The sequence below is a fragment of the Enoplosus armatus genome, chromosome 9, assembly GCF_043641665.1.
Source record: "Enoplosus armatus isolate fEnoArm2 chromosome 9, fEnoArm2.hap1, whole genome shotgun sequence".
Taxonomy (NCBI): domain Eukaryota; kingdom Metazoa; phylum Chordata; class Actinopteri; order Centrarchiformes; family Enoplosidae; genus Enoplosus; species Enoplosus armatus.
The window spans coordinates 14494809-14513762 of record NC_092188.1 but is presented as its reverse complement, the minus strand read 5'-3'; the positions used below and the strand labels follow the sequence as shown (position 1 = coordinate 14513762).

The 18954-nt window shown below is 41.5% G+C and overlaps 2 protein-coding genes across 3 annotated transcripts; both read right to left on the bottom strand.

Moving 5' to 3' along the window:
• Nucleotides 1-2241: 2241 nt before the first annotated feature.
• LOC139290822 (zinc finger protein 721) lies at nucleotides 2242-11002 on the bottom strand. 2 transcript variants are annotated; one of them, XR_011597543.1, is made up of 2 exons: nucleotides 10888-10956; nucleotides 2242-2370 (listed from the first exon to the last, which is right to left on the bottom strand). XR_011597543.1 is itself a non-coding variant. In XM_070912687.1 (2 exons), exons 1-2 carry the CDS (start codon nucleotides 11000-11002, stop codon nucleotides 4569-4571), a joined length of 4542 nt encoding a protein of 1513 aa, XP_070768788.1. The 2 variants fall into 2 exon arrangements, 1 of the variants encoding a protein (XP_070768788.1); XM_070912687.1 differs by lacking the exon at nucleotides 2242-2370 and adding an exon at nucleotides 4569-8995 and having other exon boundaries at nucleotides 10888-11002.
• Nucleotides 11003-14411: 3409 nt separating this feature from the next.
• Nucleotides 14412-17678, bottom strand: LOC139290186 (zinc finger protein 665). The gene is made up of 3 exons (XM_070911881.1): nucleotides 17288-17678; nucleotides 14818-17018; nucleotides 14412-14450 (listed from the first exon to the last, which is right to left on the bottom strand). The coding sequence occupies exons 1-3, from the start codon at nucleotides 17676-17678 to the stop codon at nucleotides 14412-14414; spliced, it is 2631 nt and encodes an 876-aa protein (XP_070767982.1).
• Nucleotides 17679-18954: the final 1276 nt, after the last annotated feature.

Here is an 18954-nt window from a genome sequence, read left to right as displayed (position 1 = left end):
AGACTGATCAAGCTTATAGTAATGACTTTTATGAGCTATAAAATGCATGGAGGTCCTGCACTTTCACTGTTGCTGTCATTCATTAATAAATATATAGAGGGACCACATTCAAAATTCTCAGCCTTTGATATCATATCTTAACCACCTGTCATAACATGCAAGTTATACAACAGATTACATACAACAGCTCTCAGCAATCAAACATTTTCTTCAGAAAATGAATGATTGTCAATGTATATTGTCTGGGATTTTTCATTTTAGTTTTAATATAATTTTCAGCATGCAATTTATTGTTAGATTTATTTGTAATTTATGTTAACATTTTGTCTTTGTTTTAATTTTAGTTTTGGCACTTTTGGCCAAGGTGGTATTTTTAAAAAGTTCAATACAATACATATATTCATGAAATATTCAAAAATACACTACTTATATTAATATTTCAATACGCCCTCAGCATAAGTAATGTTGATACAACATGCTAAAAAAATGTAGTGCACAAGAGCAATTTAAATTCAAACTATTAGCTCAAAATTATTCCAATCATGACTTTTCTCCCAAATATTTCCCACTAGTTGTTTAAACAGTAATGGTGTAAAGTCGACAGAATACAGTCATCAGTCACCTCTGTGCCTAAAATAAATGGTTTCCCTCTGCACATAAAGACAAACACTAAATACTCTTTTCAATGTATTTTCATTTTATTTGGTTTTACAAGTAGAGGTAGGTTGCTTTACTTGAATTTTACATTTTCCCTCCTTTGCTTCATGACAATGTTTGGCAACACCTTTCATCTGAGTTTATAAATCAAAAACACACATTAAAACCTGTAGCATAATCTCATAGTATCAGGTAAGAACTGCTCTCGTCAATCTAACAGTGTGAAAGTTCATGTTTGAAACGCTATATATAAACATTGATTTTGCATCAACAACCTTTTTTAATCCATTGCTTCAAGCCCCAAACAGGTTTCTTTAACAGTAAGAAATGAAATTAAAAGAGGATATAAGTCATTAACGGTCCCAATTTGTATCGACTGGAAAGACAGTCATTACTGAGGCCAAAAAAAGCACCAGAAGAAGAAAACAAATGCTTCTGTGAGCCTTCAGCACTCAAATTCATTCTGTGGTATAGGCAGCTCACCAGTAGCATGTTTTATATAATGCAAATGCAGCTTTGCCACTTCATCAAAGCCCATATCACATTCACAACACTCCCATTCCCAATACTTGTGCTCCCTGTGCATATTTGTTTCTTGTGACTCATTCTCGTCCAGCTCCTGTCCTGCATGTGGCTGCACAGTTTCTGATGTCCACTCATCAGGTGGATCAGATCCAGGCGAGCCAGGTGGTTTTGAAAGCTTGAAGTGATGCACAGGCTCTCCACAATCCGACTCTTCAGAGTTTGCATGATCCCATGGCTTTTCGGTTTCACTTTCCTCTGTGTGTTCTTCCTTTCCTGGCAGCCATTCCATGTTTGTGTCCATTTCCAGCTCCTCTTTAACACCAGTGAGAATAAGTCTCTTCTCTTTAACCGCTTGCTTCTTTGCAGTAATCGCAGAATTCTTCATCCCCAGCGGCATCCCGCAGGACCCAACAAGATGCTTTTTTCGGTGTGAAATCAGATTTCCAAGTTTGGAAAATCTCTTCTCACAGAATGTGCACTGGTAAGGTTTTGGTCCAGTGTGGGTTTTGTAGTGATTCACAAGCTGCGTGGACATGTGGAAGCTCTTGTGGCAAATATTGCATGTATGTTTCCTCAGATTGTGACTCTGCAGGTGTTTGTCTAGTGACTCTTCCTCTCTAAAGCCTTTGGCACAACTTAAGCACCAAAACGGCTTCTGTTTATGGAGATCAATGTGAACCATCCATGACTTTATAGAACTGAAGTCTTTGTTACACTGATCACATCTGGGAGGTTTTGATCCGCGTGACCTGTGAACTCTCAGGTGACCCAGTAGACGTGCTCGCCTGATAAATGACATCCCACATTCTGGACACTTGTATCGATGCAAATTCGGGACACTTTTTGTTGCAGATGACTGGTTTTCATGCAGCTGTTGGTGTTTTCTGAATGAAACCAGGTATCTATAAACCTTCCCACAGACCAAGCAGGCATAAACCTTCCGAAGTTTCTTCTTCATTGAGGCAACTCCAACGCCTGAGGGTTTTGCTTGCGATGAACTGCTCACGTGTACTCTATCAGAGTCCAGTTCTGCTACAGGATTCCTGTTGTCTCCCGTTGAAGCTTCTTCCTCTTCTTCCTCCTCCTCATCCTCCTCCTCCAGGGCATGCTGGTGCAGGTGAGTCTTGAAGACTTCCCAGTGGGTAAACTTCAGTCCACAATCCTCACATGCAAGGCTGCATTGTTTCACTACAAAAGAAGAAAAAAGGATGCATTTAGATATGTTATGAGTAAAAGTGGTTAGTCCATTACTATATTTTCTTCAAGTTATTATGAGTATATAAAATAAACTACCAGATATCTTCTGATTTTATTATATGAACACATTTCTAGATGATGTTCCAGCTGAGAGTTTGCAGTCTGGTTACATTTTGAAAAAGCCTAGTCACTACTGATAGTTACTAATATTTAATCTCAGCATGTAAAACTCACAAGACTGAGTTGTGGCTCTTCTCTTCGTTCACAGACGGGGGGCAATAACAAGTCAAGTTTTAACACTCTTCATAAAATGATTTCAATTGCAGAGCATTGCTCATTAAAACATTTCTTTTTAGACTTGTTGATCGTGTCTGTAAAGCAAGTAGATTATGTGTGGAGCCTGGAGTGTGCCACTCTAATGATTCTGGTACTATAACTGCTCTCTGGGTTGGACTAGTTGTTAGGTGGCACATTGCTTACATACCTTTAAATTAAGAAAAGGTGTCTTTCACTTAAAGCGACCACAAAATATTACAGCAGGAAACATGAATTGAGATGATTGAATGAATCATTTGAATTATATTTTTCTTTTTACAATTAATTTTGCAATTACATTTTTGCAATTACTAATAATTTACAGAAATATTGACAAACCAGATTGATGATTCCACATACAGATTTTTTAATTAATTAATAATTGAAAAAAAAATAGAATAATTTATTGGCAAATTAAATGTTTTTAAATGCATTAGTTAACTTCAACTTTAATTTAACACTATAATAGTCTATAACTATTCTGGTGGCACACTCCAGGATCCATATGCATAATGCACTGTGCATGACACAGGCCAAATCATGTCAATATTTAAGTGTTAACTTTGGTCTAAAGATGACTGGCTATAACTTCCAAATCAACAGTTGTATGTCAAACTTCATTGTTAATGTAATGCTGCTGCTGCAAACAACATGCCCTGATAATAACCCAGTACACGGACAGTACTAATTAGAAGTCAGAGACGAGAGCCAATCAGGAACCAGAAATATTAACAAACCAGATTGATGATTCCACAAACACATAGAGATCAACTAAACTGAGGTTGAATTAATCACACAACCCAATAATTCACGCAAAAATGGATCAATTTATTTTTAACCTTTTCTTCATTGTTTCAGAAACAGCAAGTTAAACAAGTAGTCAAGTGGTATATTGGTCATCTAGGGAAAAAGAAATTAATAAATTAATATAACAAAGTAACATCTCTTGTACAACACAAATACTTGTTTTCTCCACTACCTCAGTGGTACAGTAAACTAAACACTATCCTACATGAACATAAGCGCTATTTTAGTTTAAGTAATGAATAGTCTTCCCACAACACAGAAGTATAACACTGGAAAGAACATGGGATCTTATACATAAATTAATGCTAAACGTATTGTACGGAACATACAATTACTTAATTGTGTAATTTGTTTTATGGTAGTAACTGGCTGTAATGTTCAACATCAGGCCATTTTATTTTTTACCAATTCAGTGCACATTTTTGAATTGTATGTATCTTTATATTCTCTCTGAAATATGCAAATAGGACCTCGTTCAGCAAAACCTCAGTATTTAAAAGGACATTTGCAAAATCAGTATATATTTGTTGTACGGAATTATTTCAATGTCTTCATAAACTTTGCAAGTAGAACTCGAGTAGTAGTAAGATGATAAGTAATGTGTCATCAGGGAAATGCATGAGGTAAAAACATGTACATGCATAAATGTTTCTAAATCTTTTTTGATATATCTACCTATGAACCACCATACTTCCGCCAGTGACCCCCAAAGAGATTAACAAGGTTCAACTGACTGACATTCATGACAGGTCTACTCAAAACGGGGACAAATCAAATGGTGGCTAAAATCTATACCTAAAAAAGGTTCTTCTTTAACATTTGTACATACATACTAATCCAGTGTGAAGGACAGCCTGAGAATAGGAAAATAGCCTAAGGAACTTAACTTTTTAAATATAAAGAATCACAAATAATATAGAAACAAATAGGGAAAGCAAGTTTCTACTTAGTCTAAACACAGGTCTAACAAGGAATTTTGTAGCTCAACACATTTACGTAGTTTGGCAACTTCCAAAAGAAACAAACATCCACAATCTACAGTGTCTTTACTTCATTCCTTTTCAAGTCTAATACACTCCATTGGCATGTTCAATATAGTGCTGGTGCAAATCAGTTTCTTGACAAAAAGTAGTTCCACATTCAAGGCAAGTAAGGCCATTGGTATCTCCTGATGAGACAGCAGCAGTGGCATCACTCTGCCTTTTGTAATCACCGATACATTCCTGGTGATGATCGATAAGGTCCTGTATTTCACTGAAGGTCCTGGGGCAAATGGAGCAATGATACGAGTCATTGTTACAGTGCTGAGTTTCGTGTTTTTGTAACACAGTTGGTGAAAGAAAGGCTTTGCCACAATGTTGGCACTTATGGCTACTTTGTGACTGGCTGTCCGGGTTTAGTGTAGGTCGGTTCAGAGTAGAGGATGGAAGGGACTTCCCTCTGGTGTCATCAGAGGTGGTGGTGGCTTTTAGAGGCTTGGAGGTCATAGCAGCGCTGAGCCTATAACGAACCTCATTCGGGAGACGACAGCGGACTTCATCATGCCAAGCGAGGTGTTGCTGCAGCTGATTTTCAGTCCAAAAGCCGTGGCAGCACAGGGCGCAACAATAGGGCCGGCTTTTTGCCTTGGTTTTATGGGTTGCTAATTGTTCCTCTGTTTGGAAAGCTTTACCACACTTATCACACTTGAAGAGGCATCTGGCTGTATGTTCCGACAGATGGCTAAGAGGTGGGGAAATCTCAGCCGTGGTTTCAGGAGTTTGGATCTCCTGTTTAGACTCTTGCTTTACCTCCAGGCATACTTTCTTATGGTCAAGGAGGGCGCCCGCAGAACTGCACTGCTTCCCACAGTCAAGTCCTGCGAGAGATTTCACAGGTGGGGGGTCTGCTTTGATTTTCTTCTTTCGTCGGTCAACAGTCACTGTAGCGTTGTCTACAGCTGACGAATCTTCTGTCTTTCTGACTTCACTGCTTGAGGCGATGGACTCCTTTTTTGTACTTAAAGGAACCTTATTTTTGCCTTTTCTCTTTGAGTGGGCCTGCCATTTGTGGGCACGCAGACCTCTTGCCTTAGCAAAGGTCATAGAGCAGAGGGGACACTGGTGAGCTTTTGGCTTCACTGTGGATGACATGGACTCACCCCCATTGTTTACATCAACCTGTTCAGGGACCTCGTCAACCAAGGTGAGCCGGTCTCCTTGGTGATCTGCAGCTTCCAAAGTGTTACTGTGTTCGTTTTCACAGTGGGCAGCTAGAAGTGAACCTTGCACAAATGTTTTCTTACATTCTGGACATGAAAACATTGAATTTTCCACTGTGCTGTTGCTCTCCACACTTTTGTTTGAATCAGGCTCCGGCTCAGTTTTGGTTTGACACTGAGGATTAAACATCTGGTGGCGCTGGAGAACACAGTGGTTAAAAAACTGTTTGCCACATTTGTGGCACTGAAAAGGTCCGCCCTCTGTCTTGTGGCCACCAGATTTCAAATCATCATCTTTTAGCAAGGACCGCGAAAATTTCTTTTCTTTGTGCCATCTTTTGTGGGAGCCGAGGGCTGAGTTGGACATGAATCGCCTCCCACATTCTGAGCAGTGAAATAGTCCTTTACTTGGCTCTTCCTGTTTAGGTTTCTTAAGCATTACAGACACAGCCAACTTTGCTTTTGCTACAGATTTGTAACCGTCAGCATGAATTCTTTTATGAAAATTCAAAGCTCCAACCACTGAAAAGCTTCTGTCACACTTTTTGCATTTGTATTTCAAATCAGTTGGACTTGAATTTTCTAAGTTACCAACACCTGTTTGATTTTCCATCTTTAGCTCCTCACTGGCCATTTCATCTTTTACTTCAGTATTAACTGTCATTTGTTCAGAGCTTTCCTGTGTGCTCACATCCATGCTATCCTTGTGCAATTCTAGTGTATCTTTGTTTTCTGAGGGTTCTGTCTTAAAATGAACTGCTTGACTGTCTCTTTTAATACAAAGTTTTTGATGAGCCCTCAAAGAGGCCTTGCTGTTGAAATGTGCAAGACATGTTGCACATTGGAGATCCTCCAGCGTGACAGTAGATCTCGGTGATGATGCCAAGTGCCCAGTCTCGTACCCATGGCTTTTCATGTGAAACTGAAGCGCTTTGGCCCGTGAAAACAGCTTCCCACAATCAGGACAGCTGTATGTGTTTTTTTTCAACTGCTCAACCTGATGTTGAAAAGACTTAATAGGCGGTGGAAGTAACTGGTCATTATGCACAACCTGGTGTCTGAGGAGGCTGGAAAAAAGGCGGAACGACCTGTTGCAGAGTTCACATTTGTGATTTCCATTTTCATGTTTTCGCATGTGCAATGCCATAATGCCCTTGTGGCGGAACTTTCTACCGCACACTGGACATGCAACCTTAACACTGGAGCGTTGGTGTCCATTAACAGAGTGCATAGATCCTGTGACACCTTGTCTTAGCCTCAAATCTGCACACTGAGTCTGACTTTGCTTGTGGTGGGAGTAAGCTCCTAGAGACCAAAAGCCCTTCCCGCACTGTTCACAATGATAAATCTTCGGGCCTAGAAGGGTTTTCTTTGGATTGTACTTTTTCTTTGAGACTGAAATATTCTCTTTCTTTTGTGCTGAGCAGTTCTTCATATGGTTAAACAAGCTAGCTGCATGCGAATAAGACATCATGCAATCTGGGCATTGGAATTGTTCCCTCTTGGGATGATGCACCTGATGAGAGACTAAAGCAGACCAACGTGAGAAGGATTTACCACACTCATTGCATGTCAAATGTTTCTTCTCTAATCCCTCTGCCTGGAACAATACATCATCGCTTGTGTTTTGATTCTTGTGTTGTTGTGTGTGATTGCAGTGTGCGGCATAGCTACTGGCTTCGTGGCCACATGTGTCACATGTATAAACTGCCACTGACTGACCTTGAGTCTGTCGTCTTCTCTTATGAATGCCATGCCACATTCTGTGAACACGCAGTGATGAAGCACTAGAAAACCAACGATAACACTCTGGGCAATCAAATCTTTCCTCTGACGGTTTATTCTCGGCTTCCCTCGCTAGCGTTGCACACTGCACGTCAGCTTGCTCAAAGTCAATTTGTACAATTTTCAAATCCATCTCTGGTTTTGAAACGATGCTACTGGGGGAGACTCCAGTGTCACCATCATCTCTTACTTCCTGATCCGACTCACACAGCAGCTCAAGATCAGGATTCACCTCTTGGACGGCCTCGTCCTCAGATTCACTTGCACTGATCACCTGTACATTAAAGTCCCCAGGTTCATAACTCTCCATGTCTTCATCAGTCTCATTTACATGCGAGTCCTCTTCAACCATACTGGTTGGAAGCACATTATCTGATTCCACTTGTTCTTGTTCAGGCTCTTTTCTTTCGCTTTCCAAAGTATTCTGTTGAGGTAGCAGAGAGGTGCGCATCTGGGCCTCCTTCTCTGTTTCTTTGAAAACATCCGTGTGATGAAGCTGATGGGAATGAAGCGCTGAAGCCCTGGAAAACTTTAGCCCGCAGTCTTTACATTCAAATGCTTTCTTCTGTAGCTGACACACTTGATGAAGAAACGACTTTGCTGGGGTCTCGTCACTGTGTGCCGTGCGCTGATGCCTGTAGTAGAACGTCAGAGTCATAAATACCTTTCCACATTCCTCACATGGGAACCTTTTCGCAGAATCATTTGAGTGATTAGCATGCCATCGCTGATGGTTGAAGAGGGCGATATGGCCACTGAAAGCCTTTTTACACTCACTACAGTAAAACTCATTGCAGCTTTTCTTTGGTTTTTCTTTCATTTCTTCTGGAGAGCATTGACTGTTGCGGCTAAATCGCTGATGTGTTTTAAGGCGCATCAGAGCAGTAAAAGCTTTACCACATGAACACGTAAACAGTTTTTCAGGAGTATCATCTGTCTGGTTTTCACTGGGCTTGACTTCAACTATTGACTCCTCAGTGTGACATGCATCTCCTGAAGTCCTGTTTCGTGATTTTACTAACTTTTCCTCATGACAACGACGGTGTGCATCAAGAGCTGAAGCCCGAGAATAATTTCGCCCACAAGACTCGCACTGAAACGACTTCTTTTTCAAATGTTCCAGGTCATGAAAAACTGATTTGGAGGCTTGTCTGTGTGAGCGCTGATGGTTGAGAAAGTGTCCGATCACACCATAACATTTCCCACAGTCTGGACATTCATAGGTGTGTTGCTTTGTTATGCCAGAATGAATTTGAATACTAGACTCCTTTTGAGAGGTTTGCCGATGGTTCTTCTCCATGTGTGAGTGAAATTCACTTGGTTCAACAAATGAAAGTGAACATAAAGTACAGAAATTAGGCATTTCACTGTCCTTTTTTGCATCATGTAAACCATCCAACTGGTCGTCTAAAAAAACACTTTCTTGCGGGTGCTGATGGCGATGCTTCAAGTAGGTTGCCTCCTCTCTGAAGGCTTCTCCACAATCCCGACAGCAGAAAACCCCAACCCCTAAAAATAGAAAGGGGAAAATAGGGGGTCAAAGCCACTCCTGTTTCCAGAGAAAGAAAGAAAGAAAGAAAGAAAGAAAGAAAGACAGAAAAAAACACAAATCACAAAAACACAGGTGGAAATCATGTCTTTATTTTATTTTAAAGCTGATTCGATTTTACAGTATAATCACGAAAAAGAAGGTTCCCCAATGAAATGATAAAAATGTGACTTTTGTGAAGTCAATCATTTGGTTATTTGATAGGAATATGGCAAAACGTGTTGCCTTTTTAAATAGCACCACATTACAATAGAACGGCACCATATAGTTGTGAAAGAAAAACAGTGATTTTCTTCACTGCAAAACAAATCTAGAGGGTACAGAATTACTATATTTTGATTATCAGAATTGACTCAATTTTAACCACTGAATGAGAGAATTATTAAAAGCACTTTTGATCAAAGCTGAAGTTGCACTGAACTGTAAAGTGCTTTTTTGATAGGTGAAACATGTTTGGTTTAAACTGCCATATATATGGCCATTAAAGCTGTTCTTATTGGCAGAAGGGCATGGTGATGACAGGCACGTAGAAGAGGAAGCAACAACATCCAAGATATTCTGATGGTGCCTTCAAGTGGCATTTGTCATGTTTTTGACACAGAAAGTTAAGAATGCTCGTATGTTGAGTGCAAGCAGTTAAAGTGGTGAGAACATTGTTGTCCATTGCCTGACAACAAAAATAGATGACACAAAACTCCTTATTCCCTATTATTCCACTTTCAAAAACCATAAATGCTTTTTTGTGTTTGCATTGTCATAACAAAGTCAAACACTGTCACTAGCATTTGTATCATCCATTGCCATTCAAAATGTAATATAAAGGGGGCAGTAGTATTCTTATATTTCATTGTATGTTCATTTTGCACACACAAATAGTGCTATGTTATCAAGAAATGTGGAGTGTGTTTTTACCAGTTAGTGTCACAGGTTGGATCGGGAATACTGTTAGTCTAGGTAGCTAATGAAGCTAAACTAGCAATCTCAAACTAAAGCAAAGTTTGTTTGGTGCATCGTGGTTAATATTTACAAAGCAAATACCATGGGAAAGCATAAGATGTGCAAGTCAAAAATGGAGACGCCGTAGATTGAACCTGCAGCCTCATAGATGTAAAGCATACCCTATACCACTGAACTACATCCTGTGCAAATGTTACTAAACGTATAATAAAGCCCCACGATGCCGTGCTTCTGTATGATGTACATTACTTTTATATCTCCATAACAAAGAACACTGTGCTTGATCTGATCAGATTTCAAATACCTACAAATGAACAAAGACAATATTCAATTTTCAAATTGGGTTGAGGCTCATAAAGTATGGACAACTGCAAATCAGCTTTTCATTTCTATGGTTTCTCAGCTTGGACTGGCCTCATAACACATATTCTTCAATAGGACGACAGTAATAGCACGTTTTACATCACTACATGGTTGTACTGCTTGTAATGCATTTCTTACATCACGCTTAAATGCAAACATGCTTGATAAAATCCGATATATATATATATATATATATATATATATATATATATATATATATATATATATATACGTAATGCTTCTTGTCCATTTCCATCTGGTTGAGTAACTGCTTTGTCTAGGACTGTTGCTAGGTTTGTTCAATACACGGCAAAATAGCCAAAAGGCCAGGCGTGGACATAAAGCAGTGCAAGTTAATGCACCTTTATGCTAATTGTTAGCGTTATGAATTTGCAACAAAAATGCAGTTATTTTGCCACAATTATTTCATGTCCCTGTACTGAAGCTGGTGTAGGAGGTCACCACGCCTGGACATGCTGGAGGTGTATTGATTGTTACATTAACGTTTAAGTGACGGCTACTGGATACTTACTATTAGCGGTGTCCTCAGCCGGTGGACCGACGTTGTTTTCTGGCGCACTGTCTCCATTGTGGGGTTTCTTTTCAGCTTCGTCCTCTTTGATCGCCGCGGCAGCAGCTTCGTCCATCTTGGCGTGGCACTGTTTGGTGGTGCTAGCTTATCGTAGCTAGTGCTCGTTAGCTTAACAGCGCCACAGTTGTTTTTCTTAACCACAGTCACTCAGCGCAGAGCCGAGGTGTAAAAGAATGGAGAGAAAAAGTGAGTATGCTAATCTAGTCTGTAACCACATAACAAGGCAGCATTTCGTAATGTTTTTAGCAATGCGAGTGATGATGAAGGGCACAGCTAGTCGTCTTGCACACACACACACCTGTGCTGTGTGGCTGAGTATCCCTCGGCGGAAGTGGATTCTTCTTCGTCTGTTTTGTTTCCTGCTAGTAAAACGGTTGACCTGCAGTGAATCTGAAGTCTGAATATGAAGTACATGATTCTCAATGGGTTTAACTCATACGGTAAAACAGACCGAGCAGCTTCTAACCGGCTCCATGAAAAGTTAACAACTGACTTTATTGCACTAATTCTCAGTTTGATTCTATTTTATTTTGTGTTTAGTATTTTTCCCTACTACTCCCATCAACACAGTAAAGAGTTATATTAACTATTTCCAGACACTAATATTTTCAAACGTGGTTCCTTCAGACAGTACTTGTTATGGAAATGAAATACAGAACGGAATTTCACATTGTGATTTAATCTGTCCCATTTAGTTTTCCACTAGAGTAATATACAGTTAACAGCACATTGTCTTTAGTGTTCTCAGAATAATTTCGTAATGTCGGTATGATTTTGTATGAGGGATATCAGTCCCAATTTACCAGAAAGTGAGCATTGGTGTTCAGAATTTCATAGAGAAAATGATGAATTTTGAATCACAATTTGCCTTCATCAATCTTGATGCATACTTGCGTTCTATACTTTGAATTTTCCAGACAAATTCAAAACCCTGAATTAGGTTTATCTCACAAGCAACACAATATTATAATCAAAGGCAAGTTTTATTCAATTCAATATGTAGACATCATGGGAAATTTCTATTTCTTTCCATGCTAAAACAGTGGATAGAGGTAGAAGGGCACGTTTTTGAATATTAAGACGCTGAACGTTAAGACGGACAGGGACAGTTTTTTTGTTTTCTTTTTTTACAAATGGACCGACCGTGTTTATTTTACAGTAGTATGAAGACTTTCAGTCACGTATTGGGCCACCAAAGCTACTCAAATGATCATTACCATAACAGAGGAGATGGGATTCTGTACTAAATCTATGGAATTATGGAACAAAATCATTCAGTATTCACAAAAACATACATTGAATTGTACTCAAAAGTGGACTTAATCATATAAATATAGTTACATTCCAATCTGAAAGTCATTCTGATAAGAGATACACATTACATGGCACTCATCAGTTTACAGTAGGTGCTAAGTACTGCCACCAGTTTAAAATCTACTTATCAAGTATATCAGTCATGACACATGGCCAGATATGCGCTGAATTTGACTGAACTGATATAAAACATACATTTTATATCATTACTTTCATGTTTGTCTTGCCATTGTAAATTATATTAATGACAAAACATCACATAAATCCAAGTTTGATTTATTACAAAACAGTGTCATCAATAATTGTGTAATGACGCTATTTTCTCCCTGTTCCCTATAATCACTCAAGAGTTGAAATTACAGAAAACTCTTACTGTGAAATGACCTTTACATGTCAACTGTCACATGTTGTTTAGATACTTTCACTTTGACCAAACTATCATGATGAGAACTTCACTTATGAGATATTTGGCCAATGGCCTTGTGAATACAAGTGCTTCCGAACAAGGTTACGCTGTATGTTGTCAGCTGTCCATTGTATGTTCTGACACATGTAATGTGTGAGCCCAACAACCCGCCCCTCCCCTCCTCAAAAGCAAAAACGTACTTTTCTTTACAGTATCTTAGAAAGAGTTGCTCTGTGTTTTAGGAGTGAGGTCACATTGTTGAGTCTACCTTAAGCACAAACTAGGCCTAGAATACCAAAACAGCAGACATGCAGACTGTACTCATAAAAGGCACACAGTATACTGTACATGAAGAAACACAGTTCAAATGGTTCAGGACATATGAACAGAACTATAAAAGTACTAATATTATCTAAATCTAAATGTCATTGGCAATAAATGAAATGTAGACCTTAGAACCTCGTTAACCTGCATCCATCAGAAGTTGTTTAAACCAGTTAAGTATTTGGATAAACTAAATGCTTTTAAAAAGACGGTGAAAGTAATTTAATGGCACATGTATACACCCTCTATTACAAACAACACTCTATGCAGTCTAATTTGGAGCTGAAAGACTTTAAATCAAACATGCATCAAGTGTGCTGACTACATTAAAGTTTCACTGTTATCTTTTTTGTTTCTAATGCCCATCGACTCAACTGGCCAAACTGTACCACTGAGGGTCAAATAAATGAGGTTCCACTGGAAAAAATATATAAAAAACGTAACTAAGTCTTGTCGCTAGTGTAGAAATGTCAAATCTCTCCTTGTGCATGTTGCAAGTAATGCATTTGTAGATCCAGCTCCCGAGGAAGAGAGCACCCACATATCATGCACTGGAGAAGCCGTTCTGGGGCAAAAGGCAAACGGGATCCAAGTTTGTGAGGTTCTGTCCGTGGGGCAAGCTGAGGTAGGGGCAGGGTCTGTGGCATGTGTGGCCTCTCGCTCATGACCGCCTGTGGTGCGAAAAAGATATTTGGGTGTGGAGCTCTTGGAAGTGCACCAACTGCGACAGAGTGAAGGGGGTGAGGGCCTGGCAAAGCAAGAGGAGGGAGCGGAGCAAGTGGAGGTGAGAAAAAAGGAGAAGGCTGATTTATGATTATTTGAGTGCCCGTTACCATTGGTTGTGGCTGCAGCTCCTGTCCATTCCCTGGTTTCAGTTGCCCAGTGAGCAACGTTTGAGGACCCACGGGATTACTTTGGAAGCCCCATACCGGCGTTCCCAACCCCTGTCCAAACCGATGAGGCTCGTATTGAATGGAGATGGGAACCTTCTGTGTCACTGTCTGACTCCAGCCAGATGACACCTGCTTTTGGAAATCTTGATTATTTACTAATTTCTCAGGGGAGTTATAGTTTATAGTCTTTGGAATTCCTGGTGGTGTTTGTATGTCCCACAAGGTGCTACCTACCCCGTGAGAAACAGGAGTTGAAATTGGCATAGCACTGCTTTGGTCTATTTGAGCTGAGGTGGACGCACCTGCTAAGCCTGAAACCCACTGCTTTTGCAGCTCACAGCCGTTCCATGGCTTCTCCGGCTGACTAACAGTCGACGGTATTACTTGAGGATTACTCATGTCCCACACTCTACTGTCCTCTTTTTTAGGAGGTGTGGATGTCTCCTTTTGTGTTGACACTGGAACACCTGGCCATCTTGGCAGCTGAAGCTCTTGACCAAGCTTATTTGGAGAGCCCCGTGAATTTGCTAGCAGAGCAGGTCTGACACTCCACAGAGCTGCCCCATCTATGTAGGACGGAACAGAAAAATCATGTTGCAAAGTGCTCGTGGAAGCTAGCACTGTGGAAGTGGGTGTGTTACTCCAAGTAACCGGCTTGGGCTGCCTGTGCTGCTCCATCTCACTCACTGCTGATGGGCTGGATTTTTTTGGCACAACTGCCAGGAGGGAGCTGACAACAGAAACTGAACTCTCTTTCATGTGTGATGACTCTGAACTCAGAGCAGATGTGGGGCCTGACTGAGTTATCGAAGGGCTTTCTGCCCAGCCTGAACTTCTCTGATGGTGCTGCTGTAGGCCCGGCTGTGGTGGGCTGTCAAACCGTGTCTGTTGTGGAGGTGCATGTTGCTTCTGTGACGATGGGACAGGCATTACCTCTCCACCGTCCACCTTCCACTGCACCGGTTGAGGGTGTAGCTCGGACAGCCACGGCTCCTTCTGCTGTCTGCCTTGCAAATCCATGTGAGATGAGAGCATGGAAGACTGTGGCTGGACTGCCCTTCTGTGCAACTCAGCATCTCTCAGCGCAGAAACTGGGTATGGAGACAGCTGAGAGCTAACCATCCCTGAGCCTCCAAATGGTCTAGACCAGCCCCACATGAGCCTCCCCCCTCTCCTCCCCCTGCTACCCCTGCCTCTCATCCTAGCACCCATCGGGAAAGAATTGTACTGGCTGAAACCCTGGCGCTTGCGAGCATGGATCTTCTGGTGTACCAGCAGGCTGCTAAACCAGGAAAAGGTTTTGTGACACTCATCGCAGCGATGAGGTCTCTCTCCTGTATGTGTGTTCATGTGATCACGGAGCAGATAGGCTAATCCAAAGCTCTTGTCACACAGGTCACACTTATGAGGTTTGTCACCATTGTGTGACAACATATGGTGCTGCAGTTGGGTCTCATCGCTGTAGCCTTTGCGGCAGCTGGTGCAGCGGAACGGTTTTTCCTGATGCAGTTTTTGATGTGTTTTCATGTTCTGCAGGAAGGCAAAGTCCTTCCCGCAGTCGGGACATTTGTATGGCTTCTTGCCTGTATGGATGATGAGATGCTGCTGTAAGTAGCTACTGAATCTAAAGCCCTTGCCACACACTTTGCACTGGTAAGGCTTGTCCTTGGAATGTATGCGCATATGCAGCTCTAACACTGAGCGGTGGCGGAAAGTCTTCCCGCACTCAGAACACTTGTACGATTTAATACTTATGCCATCGCTTCTCCATTTCCCCTGCACGTTATCACTGCTTAACGGAGTAAAGTCTTTTTTAGGTGTTGCTGCCACCTTTTCTAAATATTGTGCTACAGACTTGTGGACACTTGACAGATGTACATTTAAACTGGATTCATCACGATAAACACATGGGCAGTGGGGACAGGTGTGTCCTTTTTCCCAGTACTTATTATTCTCACTTGGGGGTCTGGGCGTTCTCTCCAGCTTCTCATACTCGGCCTCATGAATAAGCATGTGGGCTCTCAGGTTAGCTGGTGCCCAGTAGGTCTGGGGACAAAGGGGGCAGTTGAATGTGCGTTTGGGTTCCTCACTCTGGTGTGCGTTCTCTTTTCCCGGCCCTCTACCTGCCTCCTGTATGGACACAGGGGCCTGCTTGCTGGGCTGCTCAGTGGAGGAGTTGGTTTCACGCAGTCTATGCTGGCGGCAGTGCGCCTTCATGTTCTGGGCAAAGGCAAATGTTTTTCCACATTCAGGGCAGCGGAAGGGCTTCTGACCTGTGTGCAGATACTGATGCTGATGGAGGAGGCTGCTATACTTGAAGGTCTTGCCGCAGATGTTGCACAGGTGAGAGCGCGTGTGAACTGTGTGCTTGCGACGGTGGTCTTCCATGACGGAGTAGTGTTTGAAAACCATGCCGCACTCTGGGCATTCATAGGGTTTCAGGGCGGTGTGACATCGCTGGTGGTAGCGCAGGGCTATGGTGTTTGGGAAAGTTTGACTGCACTCCTGGCATGTAAAGATGCTCTCCTTGGAGTGGGTCATCATGTGCTTGGTGACAGACACCTTAAACTGGAACTCTTGGCGGCACAGGGGGCAGTGGTAAGGCTTTTCTACTGTATTGCAGCAGTTGTGGTCCCTCAGCTTATCCACCGTAGAGAAGATCCTCTCACATTCTGCACATTCAAAACTACCCTCCTCCATTGTTTGCATCTCCTTTTTTGGAGTAACAAGTTGCTCCTCTTTCTCTTTATGTTCATTTCTGTGTTTAATGAGGCTGCTGCGGTGCTGAAAGGTAAGGCCGCATTCTTTACAGGTGAGGGGCGTGAGCTCATCCTCATGTGCATGAAAGTGGCGGTGAAGGTTGAACGTCTCGCGACGGTTGAAACTCTTCCCGCACTCTTTGCACACCAAACGGCACTTTTTGGGCTTGGCTGTCGAATCAACGTCCTCTGCTCGGTCTGCCTCCTCATCATCTTCAACCACGTGGACTTCTGCCAGCGGCTCCTTCTCTGCGCTCTTCTCATCTGGATGCGAGTTTTGCTCCTCATGAATCTCGTCTGCAACTGCTGTAACGTCATCATCAACATGTGTATCCTGCTGCACCTCTTCAGCACTCTCTGCAACATTACAGTGATCTGGAAGAGAAAAAACACATCACACTAATAACTTAGCAAAGAGAAATAAACAGTAAACAACCTGTCAGTTGCCAATCTGACAAACTAACACCAACACAGCTAACACAGTGCAGATGACAACCTACAGTGCAGGATGCTAGCTTGATTTTGTTATGGTAATTAACGTTAGCAGATTTGACAGTGTGTATTGAACCAGTAGTGAGGGGTACAGCTCAGGTTAGCCTGGAGGCTAAAGCTAACAGTAAAATACATTAACAACGTTAGCATACCGCACTTATCATTTTCCTCCTGGTGTGTTTTCGTGTCTTCATCGTCGTCTTCAGTTTCGGACCAGTCGAAATCCCGCTGCTCGCTGCCAGGAGCCTCGGTCATTTTGTCAGCCGATGTTGGGTCCTCCGGTGAATTGCATGTCGTTTTGTCGGCTCCAGCACCGGACTCGACACTAACCTCGGAATGGCTGGCAATACAACCGCCTTCGTTGCCAACATTAGGTCTCTGCTCATCGTCGGGGCTCTCCTCGGTTTTATTAGGTGTCGTTTCGTCTTTCTGATTTAAGCTGCATCCCGACTCCACCGCCTCGGTCTTCCCCCCAGATGTTTCCACCTCCTCCGCAGGGGATTTCTGTCGTTTTGGAGACTCCGATGGGTCTACGGCGGCCATGTTTCACCCATGCACCCCCTTGTCCAGAACACACAAGGATCATGCTAGCCAGCCTGAACAAGGAATGCTATTTCCGGTCGATACTTTCAAAATAAAACTGTTATTACTGACAACCAGCTGTAGTTCATCATTTCAGAACATATAATTTGAAGCCTTAAATGATACATATCCCTTTCTACTACTGCATTGATTTTGTTGTTCTACACAGGATAAACACTCGCCTCACAACTTCATAAATTCAACATAAATAAACTTTTCAACATAACCATTAATATTACATTAACTTTTTTGTATGCTATGTGACAAATCCACAAGAGCTGGATTTATTTGCAGTCCATGTCTGACTTTTATTAAAGTGTAGTTACATTTCATTGGAACAGAAGCTATCTACAAAATATAGCTTGTGCAAAACTACGTAGATGATCGCCATATCCTGTTTCTTTGCAACTATCTACAAACACATCCATCATACTGCATGCAAGATTATAATAAATAGCCCCTACATACTTACGTATGCTTTTAAATTCCATCAGAAACACGAATTAAAGTCTGAAGCCTACTGAGATGTTAATGCCTGAAGGTTGTTTGTTTTTCATACCACTGAAAACTGGCAATTCTTTAAAATGTAACATGTTTGTCTCAAAACACACTGAACAGAACACAGTCTAACTTTATTGTCCAACCAAAGCTGGAAAAGTAGGTGCCATGAAACTGTTAAAAATGCACAAGCATACATTAGCAGGTAATTACAATAGCTGTATAACTACAATATATGGTAACAACTGTAGATTACAAGTACTTGATGACAATGTAGTTAGTGTATCAGGAGAATTGAGGCAGTACTGAACTAGTAAGAGGCTCTGCAGCTCTGCTGCAAAGCATGTACAGTGACATGCATATTAAACATCAGCACCTACAGTATGTTGTTGTCTGGATATTGAAAGTCTCATGAGTGAAGTTGTCACTCCACAGAGGAACTGTTTTTCAGGAAGTGTTTCAGCACAAGAATATGTATGCATGTCTGAGGAAACAATGTTAAGGCCACCCTATTATCTTGTGTCTAATTTTCTTATCCGCTTCAGTAATCTCTGAAGACAAAGTTAAGTGCGAGATGGATTACTGATTTGGAGTGGGACGTAAAACTCCAAATAACTTTATTTTACACAAATACTGTCAATAGAAAAAAGTCACATTTTGAAACACCAAATGTGCATGATGTGCACTTTGAGTTTCTAAGTACTTTCTTCTCAGCGCCGTCTTCTGCGCCTGTGTTCAA

What these genes read in the sequence shown, in the direction of transcription:
- LOC139290822 (XM_070912687.1), bottom strand. Translation starts at nt 11,002, where the DNA reads ATGGACGAAGCTGCTGCCGCGGCGATCAAAGAGGACGAAGCTGAAAAG. An exon ending in GGCTGAGGACACCGCTAATA is followed by an intron (nt 8,996 to 10,887) that starts GTAAGTATCCAG and finishes TTCTATTTTTAG; the next exon opens with GGGTTGGGGTTTTCTGCTGT.
- LOC139290186 (XM_070911881.1), bottom strand. Translation starts at nt 17,678, where the DNA reads ATGGCCGCCGTAGACCCATCGGAGTCTCCAAAACGACAGAAATCCCCT. An exon ending in GGAGGAAAATGATAAGTGCG is followed by an intron (nt 17,019 to 17,287) that starts GTATGCTAACGT and finishes TTTCTCTTCCAG; the next exon opens with ATCACTGTAATGTTGCAGAG. An exon ending in GGAAGGTGGACGGTGGAGAG is followed by an intron (nt 14,451 to 14,817) that starts GTAATGCCTGTC and finishes CGTCCTACATAG; the next exon opens with ATGGGGCAGCTCTGTGGAGT.